This window comes from Scophthalmus maximus, chromosome 16, assembly GCF_022379125.1.
Source record: "Scophthalmus maximus strain ysfricsl-2021 chromosome 16, ASM2237912v1, whole genome shotgun sequence".
NCBI lineage: Eukaryota > Metazoa > Chordata > Actinopteri > Pleuronectiformes > Scophthalmidae > Scophthalmus > Scophthalmus maximus.
The window spans coordinates 7,296,182-7,305,958 of NC_061530.1; the positions used below are offsets into that span (position 1 = coordinate 7,296,182).

Consider the following 9,777-nt stretch of genomic DNA (forward strand, 5'->3'; position numbering starts at 1 on the left):
ATATACAGGAACTGACGTACAATTTACCGGATTTTGGAACAAAGATGTTATAAATGAAAGAGCTCTTGTCTGCTTGATTTTACAGCGTCCACGGATTATAACTTTACTTTAACGGTTTTTTGCAATTCTTAAAATCAAAAACAGTAATACTCACCTTGTCTGTAACTTTATTTTTTATTTTTTATATTATAATTATAATTCATCTTTTTATTTATTGTCGCAGACGAAATGCATCAATTATTCATAAACTGACGAGCTGGGTAAATTCCAGTTTTGCCATCCATCCATTCCTACCACGTTCAGGGTTCAAACCCAGCTCCTTGTTCTTTGGATGAGTATATGCATTAGTCTACAGGGTTTACTTTTAGTTGTTACAAGTAAATGAGGATGATTACAATGACCTCAACTCAAATACAGAAAATATGAAATTGATATTTCTTGCATTTTCATTTGCAGTTGATGAATTCCAAAAGCTTGACTGAGTTATTCCATCAATCCATCATCAGTCATTGAACAAAAGACATTACCCATTCAAAATGGCCTTCAATGCAACACATCTGGATCTGTACATAACAAAAGAAAAATATTCACTCACAATAATAGTAATGACAGTAAAAATTATAGATATGACATGTAGTAACCTGGTAGTAACACAGCCAACTGTGACTGTTTATAGCAAACTCATTGGAAACAGAAGTGCAGAGGAGTGAGCCATCTCGTCAATGTGGGCATATCTTTGCTGTGCGCTGCCGTGCAGTGCAGTTTGTTCTCGCCGCCGAGCCCGTTCGACCCTTGAAGCTGCGGTGCCAGCTGTGTTACACCGCTGTTGTTCCGCTTGTCCCGTCAGTCACTGTCACAGACACCGTGAGCCCGAGCAAAGGCCTGCGGGGCGGCGGCGGCGGCGGCTGCCGGGCAGTAAACACACACTTGACAACACTATGCACACAGCCACACGCAACACTGCGTGTCACATTTGACCTGGACGTTAGCGCGTCGGCTAACGTTAGCTACCGACAGTTAGCTCGGCAGCTGACTGGCGGACAGAGACGGCCACAATAATAATAAAGTTGAGGCAGCAGTTCGACAAATGTCACGAACAGACAGGTAACGACACAAAGTGCAGAGAAGAAACGACGCGGCTCCACGGCCGCATGTCTTTTGGGGAAAACTTCTCGCCTCTCATGCGGACTTTAACCACTGTTTCACACTCGCCTTCCGGACAGGGTCAACCGGCGCCGGTGAGGGTCAACAATGCTGCTGTCGACCACAACACGCGTGCTCGGAAGAGGGAGCACTTTGCTCCGCAGCCCGTCGAAGAGCACCTGCGTAAAGATGTCGTCCTCCTGTCGCGCGCACAGCCGGCTGCGGGTGCTGGTGGACATGGACGGGGTCCTGGCCGACTTCGAGGGCGGGTTCCTGAAGAAGTACCGGGCCAGGTACCCGGACGAGCCCTACATCTCCCTGGAGGACAGGCGGGGGTTCTGGGTGTCGGCGCAGTACGGCCAGCTCAGGAGTGACCTGTGTGTGAGTGACGTGCGTGGATTGTAGTGCAGGAAATAAGTGACTGGCCCAAGTAAAGACAGTTAAAATGCTGCTACGATTGAATCAGTGAGAACAGATCCCGTTTAGAGACCATGCCTGATTCATCGCATATCTCCTTTAGGGCTCAAATTTGATATTAACCATCATGAAATGTTGTTAGTCCCTTAGACAGAAACATATTCCATTGGGCCATTTGGATCATTCAGCCCTTGCTTTACCTGTGGTATATTGAACTATATCTTCGTATTATATGTGCATTTTGCACAGTGCAGAACAATTCAGTCACAATATTATTTTGTCATTTTTTTTATTCATTTCATACAGTAAACGAGGAGAAAGGGAGCCTGAAAATCAGGTAGCCGATTAAGGTATGAAAGGACTGAATAACCGCTGGCCTCACCCGCAGTGTGAGTCGTGGGGAGCCAGGCGATATTCATGCATTTCCTGGCTCGTTTTAATGTCATTATGTGTCCTTTTGAGGCTACATCATAGGGACATGCAATATGTCGAAAGATTGTAAATTAGAGATAAACCATAAGGATAGAATAAGATAATCCTTTATTAGTCCCGCTATGGGGACATTTTCCATGTTGGGCGTAGTAAAAAGTAACATAGCATGTTTTGCTTCGTTCCTTACTGCTTTGTCACCGTTGATATATCTGTCTCGCCGACCTTGGAAAAACATGACCTTTGTACCTTCCCTCTTTCGCATGCACCCTCATGCGGCTACACCTGCACACACCTCGTCAGTGCAAACCGGTCAGTGATTGGCCCGTGTGCCTGTGTGCTCTGTCTCCAGGAAAAAGCCATCAGCATCTGGGAGTCCAAAGACTTCTTCATCGAGCTGGAGCCCCTGCCGGGAGGAGTGGAGGCCGTCAAGGAGATGGCCAGGATGGATAAGTATGTTATATAAAGATGGTGTTACTATGAGTGAATCCCTACCTGCGTGCACCACAGCCGTCTTAAGTCATGGGGTTCGGCATAATGGAGCACGTCCAGTGCTTGTTATACACATTCTTATGTTGCCATGAGGCGGTTTACCTCTTAACCTGCCCATTAAGTTCTAACTTTGTGGTAGTGTGAGTCAGTCTGTCACTTCCCCCCTGGAATTGTGTGAGATCTTAGCTTGCTACAGAAGACTGATGTTAATCAACTGGTGGCATGAAGTCAAGCAGTTGTGGAAGCATGAGGAGAACTGCGACATACACTCATTTACCACCTAAATGTGAAGCTTTGAGAGCTTTTATTTCTGTTTGTGCCAAAACAAAGATCAGAAGTCTTGGAAGCCTCAAACTTAGCAGCACAGGGACATTTGGTGGTTTGCAAAACTCATAGCAGGCCGAAACTCTTCATATGCAGTAAAAGTGCTGCAGCAAATGTAGATGTCATTCTGTCATATTTTACAATAAAGTAAGTAATAAATACATGGTTCAAATGGTCAAGATATCTGTGTTGACACAATGGTGGTTAATTGGTGCAGATTAGGTTGTGTGTCACTGGGGGGATGATGTCTTTTAACTTCACGGCTGATATTTCTGTAACACTTCATATGAGTCACAATGTCATATGATAAGAGAAAGATGTTCGTTAAAATGATCGTACCACCTTTATGACATTATTACTTTGTTTCGGGTTGACGTGTATATCGGCGTATTTCTCAATTATTTTCCTCTCTATCCCACACAGTTAAGTTTAGTTTGACAAGTGCCTAAACACAAGTGTATTTGCAACAGTGCACGCTCGGTATCACAACACCCCCCCCCCCCCCCCCTCCCTACCTCCCTACTGCCCACGCATCCTCGGCCGTTTATTAATGCCAAACCTGCCAATACATGTTTGTATTTCAACATGGCACCAATGTTTGTTCTATGTGATGTGGTTCCTGCCTGACATTTTCTCCTTGGGATGCATCAGTGTGGAGCCTCTGGGTTTGCTAATGATCACCGGTCATTGCATTGATACGTCAGGGACCGACAGTGACTCTGCGATGGAGAGATCATGTCTCGGTGTGGTTCGGTTGAAGAGGCATCAGTCCAACTCAGGTCAGGGCTGTGGTTCCCTGCAGAAGCGCCCACACGTGGACGAAAGCGTCCCGTAACTGGCATTGATTTATTTAATGTATTTTCATTCGACACCAAATCTCAGTCGACAAGAAGGAGGCTGGGGGAAGAAAAAAAAAAGGTACACAGCCACCGTGGAATAACATCCAAAAATAGCCAACGTGGTTATGAAACTCTATGTTTACATTTCCTCTCCCTGTGATAATGAATGGCTTCCCCTCGCCACTGAATGAACCTGTTTTCTTATCAGCGCAATGTATTTTGTGGTGTAACCTCCTTTGTTTTCTCTGTTTCTGGCGCCGTTACAGTAATTCATTCCAGACATGAATATTTTGTCTTGCAGTCAGGCATTAGTAGCTACAATATGGTGTTGATTGTATGTTTTTAATACTTCCCCTCTGGTTGTGTTGTCTCCCTTTTCCTCCCGCAGCACAGATGTCTTTATTTGCACCAGCCCTATAAAGCATTACAAACACTGCCCGTTTGAGAAGGTACAGTAGGCCCTCTGCTAATCAACAACACTCTGCCAATCAACAACATCTATTCTGTTCCCTTTGGAAATTACTAGTCTGCTTCTTTTTTTCTAATGAGATCTCATCTGCTGTGTGTGTGTGTGTGTGTGTGTGTGTGTGTGTGTGTGTGTGTGTGTGTGTGTGTGTGTGTGTGTGTGTGTGTGTGTGTGTGTGTGTGTGTGTGTGCGTGTGCATGTGTGCGTGTGCATGTGTGCGTGTGGGATGTTTTGTCCAGTATGCTTGGGTGGAGAGGCATTTGGGTCATGACTTTCTGGAGCAGGTCATCCTGACCAGGGACAAGACATTAATCACTGGAGACGTCCTCATCGACGACAAGCCTGACATTCTGGGTGAGGAATGTTTGCATGTTAACGTCTCTTAACAACAAAAACACTTGCTTATTTAAGTTAGTTTTTTGGGAATTTTCAGACTTCATTCAATAGAGGGAACAAAGACCAGCGTGAAAGGGGAATAGAGAATGGACGCGCCAACACACATCAAAGGGCCGCAGGTTGGAATCGAATCCAGGCCGCTGCAGAAGACTCAGTCCGCTTATCAATGTTTTAATGGCATTTACATAACAAATGGACACAATATATTGTAACAATTAAGAGGATTATAGTGTGTTGATATGAATGAAAACACAGCTATGATATAATGCTGGAAGACTGGTTGCAGTTTGGAACTAGTTGGTTGTAATTCAACTATGATAAAAGCAGACTGCCCATCGTTTTGTTGGCTGCAGACTATGTTTTTCACTTGGTTTTCAGCATGAGAAATACCTTAAGTGCTGGCATGTTGGAGTGTAAATTTGCCAAAAGACAGGACTACTAACTTTAGCTTAAAGGTTTTTAGCAACCATGCTTATTGGCCTGGGACATAACTCTCAGTTGCCACTGTAGGTGGTGAGTAAGTGAGCCAGACATGCTGACGTTAGAGCAAATAAAAACATTATGTTTTAGTGGAGGCTACCACAGATCCATGCACACTGCGCTAACAGATGGAGAAATAAAAATCCATGCCTTTTTGTGCTTGCTAATCTATGATTGTACAATTGCTGTTCCAGGGAGGGTTTTTTGTTTTTTTTACGTGATGACAAAACTGGACTTTCTGACAAAAATAGGTGGTGACATAACGTGGATTAAAATGCAAACACATTTCTGAAAACAGCCCGAGCATAAGCAGGATGCTGAATTCACAACTAGTAAGATGTAAGTGAATAAAAGACGTAGAAAGAGCCTCAAGGAAGTGGATTGCATAACCCTGCTTGTGTAACATTTGTGGGTGTTTATAATTATTTTGTATCTCCATCAGTCCTTTATTTTGCACTGTATGGCACAGCTGCCACAGCGTGGGGGGGCTTTTAGTCAGCTCCTGCTGAAGCAGTGGTGCACACAGGGAAATGAGTGGGGTTGTCATTTACATTACGTGTGTGCCTAAACATGTGTCCCGACCAGGTGTGGAGCCCAAACCAGTGTGGGAGCACATCCTGTTCACCGCCTGCCACAACAAGCATCTGTCCTTCCAGAGACGGCTGCTGTCCTGGTCGGACGACTGGAGAGCTTTCCTGGACAGCAAGAGGAAGTGAGGAACTCCTCTATGCAAGAGCCCCAGCGGCCTGGCTTCCTGGTTAGTGGAAGTTGTCTGGGGGGTCACCACCGCCGCAGCCATGACAACCACAACATCGCTGCGGCTTGGAGGGGTCGCTGTCTTGAGGAAGCGTTGCCAGCATCCTGAGACGGGGTTGGTAAACTAGAGGTCAGATGTCTTACACAAAGCAGACACTTGTTGCTCTCTGCTGGGAGATGATGCTCACTTGTTGGACCACAAGGGGGCACTATGACACCGAGTGTGAAGTCACGTTGACAACCACATTTCCACCTATTTTACTGAATCAGCCTGTCACGGAAAACAGATGAACACAAGGAATTTCAGTCTGAAAGGGCAGGTTGAACTTGTTGACAGCTGCTCTGTGTCTGCATCCTGTATGTTCTTGGTTTTTTTTTTATGGTTCATACTATTGACATTTCTGTTCAAAATCAAACATTTTTTCTCTGTGGTCCTCTTCACAAAAGGCTTATCAGGAGTTCTCAGCACTGTGTTGCATTAATGAGTCAGCGGACCATGATGGACTCAGAACAACAGGACACTCCACTGCACACTAAAATCTACAAAAAACTCTCTCCATGAGTTGTGGGTGCTGACACGTGTGTCTTTGGTGATGTGTACCATACCACTGTCAACAATGTAAATACAAATAGACACATATACAGAGATACCTCTCAAGGGTTTTAAAGAGTTTGTGTGGGTGCTGTATGTTGGTGCTTTAAAAAGTGTTTTCTCTATGTTTCACAAAGATACACATGTCTTAATAAATAGTCCAACGACAACTAAAATGCTAGTTCAAGTTTGAGCGTTGCACAAATACATATGCATGTTGCCAAAACCATCACTAGTGTAGAATATGTGAGAATAACAGTCAGTGAATAAATGTGGGCTGAATATGTTTAAGAAATAAAAGATGAGATTAAATATAAAATTCATTTCCAGATTTAAGAAGGAACAAAAAAAAAGTTGATTTATCAGATTACTTTTTGCTTTTACTTACTCAACTTTCACACGGCCACTGGAACCATTTGCCTGTTGTAAATACTAATCATAATAGTACCTATACAGTACACTTCAAACACAACCTACACATGTGTGAGTAGTGGTCTTGATCTGTGCTATTTTCATACTCATATTTTATCTTTTTAGCTTGTTTACAAAAGCACATGGAATCAGGTACAAACCAAGTTCACAGAGCATTTTGGCAATTTCTGTCACACCAGTCATGATTTTGCCTTTTGCTGCAATTATGTTTTTGAGGAACAAGGCGGTGGACACTGATCGTGTGTATTGGCAGACGTACTTAGATGTTCTTTGTGCCTGGTTGCTTGTGGTTTGTGCGTTGTTTCACCTCACTTCAAATAAGTATGACAAAAAAAAAACAGCAGGTCTAAGGCACTTTATTGTTATGCATATATATAAATACACACACATATAGATATATGGCCAGGGTGTACCCCGCCTCTGGCCTAATATCAGCTTGAATTGGCTCAAGCCCTTACGTGACTTGATAGATAAAGTGGTAAAGATAATGGATGGATGGATATATATAGAGAGATTTCTGTAGCTTGCCCTGAATACATAGTTGTTTCTCATGAAACTCGCCACAGTTCTTGCAGTCAAGAACGAACCGTGTCCATCGCTCTTCTGAGAGCTACTAAGAAATGCTATTAACATTCAACTTGGGAGTAATTGAAAGTCGAGACACTCCTCTTGCATTGTACTCACAGCAAAGTGTCGTTGTAACGTCTAAGAACGGCTCTCATGTCGTCTTATCCATCACGTGTACAGTGTGCTGAGAGGGGAGGAACAGCCAGTCAGAGACAAGAAATTAAACACAACCCAATTGTTGATTCTTTGAAATTACTTAAAAGCAAATATTCAGTTTTTTTATTTTTCCAAGTTTAATAATAGTAATTCTTTTAAATTTGTATAAACGTTTAAATTCACGCTGGAATTTCAGCACAGGAGGAAGCCCCCCCCCCCTTTCCCTAACTTGTGATTCGTCAAAGTCACATGTTTGTTTCCGAATACTTCCATCCACCGTTAACCAGTCAACTAGGTCAGCTCTTGCTCCGAGTGCTGGAAGCTTCTTCCCATCGGAAGTGCTTGTCCGTTCCACGTGGTCGCCCCGCTTGATGAATTGTGTTGTCGCTGAAGCTGCTCGTCGGCAGAAGGCGAGTCAGCCGTTGCACCGGTGCCAAGTTGCATGTCAGCCACTTTTGTCAATGAATGTCTCTGGTTTGCCGTGCTGATGATCACTTTTTGCGGCAAGTGCCGCGCAATGCGGAGACAATAGATCCAATAAAGAAATCTAAAAGTAAACATCAAGTCATGGGATGTTGTGTCTGTTTCTGTTTTCCCCCGTTTTGAAAAGTGTGAGAAAGTGTAAAAGTCCTATTGTGAACCACACCATCTCCCTCTGACTCTCCCTGTGTGGTGTACAGCAGAAACGAAACTAACAGCCATGTGCAATCATTCTCCTCTTATTTTTGCTGTCAAGTGCACACAATTTTGTTTCCTAGAATGCTTTTTTATTTGTTTGTTTCACCAACACCTTAAAATTACAGATGTTTTTTCCCAGCTGGGATCAGTTCCCCCATGTCCTCCGAGCATTGCCTTGTGGCAGAATTGTCGGATGAAACATCGGATGACTTGGGCTCAAGGTGTGAGAGGGTGGAATTTTAACCGAACAGAATCCAGGAGTGTTGCTGACCTATGCAATTTCAACAAGGTGCAGTATGACGGCACCAAACACCACCAGCAAAGGGAAGCATCTGTAATCTGAATCATTGGACATGAATTATTATGCAGGAAATAGGAATGGCAACAGACACGCTCATGTAGTGAAATTACATTTTTTAAACAAACTAATAACACTGTAATATGAACAATAAAGCAAAAGATGTGCATTATTTTGAGACTGTGAAACAGATTTTGGTTGCATGTCAAGCTAAAATATAATAGGTGTGACCGTGTGGTTACGTGTCATTTTGTGTATGTGTGTCAGCTGGAGAGTTGTCTTTCAACACCCGGACCCCACTCTGTGACACATTTCCACTCTCGTACAATAACGATTTTCTGTTTGGTCTCTTGCTCCCCGGCCCACACTGTCACTGGACCCAGCGGGAGCCATATTTCTTCTGCATGTGTCATTTCTATCTGGGTGCAAAACACTGTCGAAACACACACTGTGCCGTGCCGACACAGTGTGTGTTTCGTATTTCCGCATCAAACAAGTAAAGGGGAGAAATGGGGAAAAAAGTCCCCCATCTTTCACTTCCCCTCCACCCTTGTTTCTTTTAGAGTAACAGCAGTGTTGGGTTGGGTGACACGATTTTATCGCAGGCTTGACTGATTTCAAGTTTTTATAAGTTTCTGCCTCCTTCACTGGGGACACAACTCTTTTTAACCAAATGAATTATTGTGTTTGTGTCTCTTTATGTTTAATTTCATTATCAATTTTATTATTGGCCAAGTGAGGGCTGCGGAACAACCAAAACAGGTTATTTGACTTATTACTGGGAAAAAAAAAGGTTTACAAACTTCAAAATGACTTCAGTTGGTGACACACTAATTCATACGTTGCAATTATAAGTTAAGACAAATTAAACTTTTATTTGAAAGAACTGAATTCATTTGTGGGCTACCAATTGGAGTATTGTTGCAATTTCAATGCAAACCATTGAGCAAATAGATGTAGCTCTATTTAAACAATCAACATTTAACCCACTGTCTGTATTTAGGTTTCACGGATAAAGCTTGACCCCCAATCTCAAAGTGACGTTTCAGGCGACGCCAATGAAAGCCGTCATACAGTGTTCCATTTAATCAAGAACAGAGCACAATACAAGTAAGCGAACTGCTTCTTATCAGGAGAAGCGTTTTGGACAAACGTCTGCACGGAGCCGTGGAGCGGAGACGACCGCCTTGTGTAGACTGCGCTGCCTCGTGCAAAAGGCCTGCGCTCAGAGAGTCCTGGAGGAAATCTCCACGGAGCGGTGACTCTGGGACTTCGACTGAATTTCTCCCTTAAGATGAGTCTTGCGGGACTT

General features: G+C 43.5%; 1 protein-coding gene across 5 annotated transcripts; it reads left to right on the forward strand.

The window, feature by feature from the left end:
- The first annotated feature begins 281 nt into the window (after positions 1-281).
- Positions 282-8,053, forward strand: LOC118287888 (5'(3')-deoxyribonucleotidase, mitochondrial-like). Of its 5 annotated transcripts, none has more exons than XM_035613526.2 (6): positions 282-1,104; positions 1,224-1,533; positions 2,342-2,442; positions 4,033-4,093; positions 4,350-4,464; positions 4,544-5,564. In XM_035613526.2, the coding sequence occupies exons 2-6, from the start codon at positions 1,252-1,254 to the stop codon at positions 4,555-4,557; spliced, it is 573 nt and encodes a 190-aa protein (XP_035469419.1). In that variant the 5' UTR covers positions 282-1,104; positions 1,224-1,251; the 3' UTR covers positions 4,558-5,564. The 5 variants fall into 5 exon arrangements, with proteins under 5 accessions (XP_035469419.1, XP_047183644.1, XP_035469417.1 ...); XM_047327688.1 differs by lacking the exon at positions 4,544-5,564 and adding an exon at positions 5,572-8,053 and having other exon boundaries at positions 297-1,149; positions 1,184-1,533; XM_035613524.2 differs by lacking the exon at positions 4,544-5,564 and adding an exon at positions 5,572-8,053 and having other exon boundaries at positions 298-1,104.
- The last annotated feature ends 1,724 nt before the right edge of the window (positions 8,054-9,777 follow it).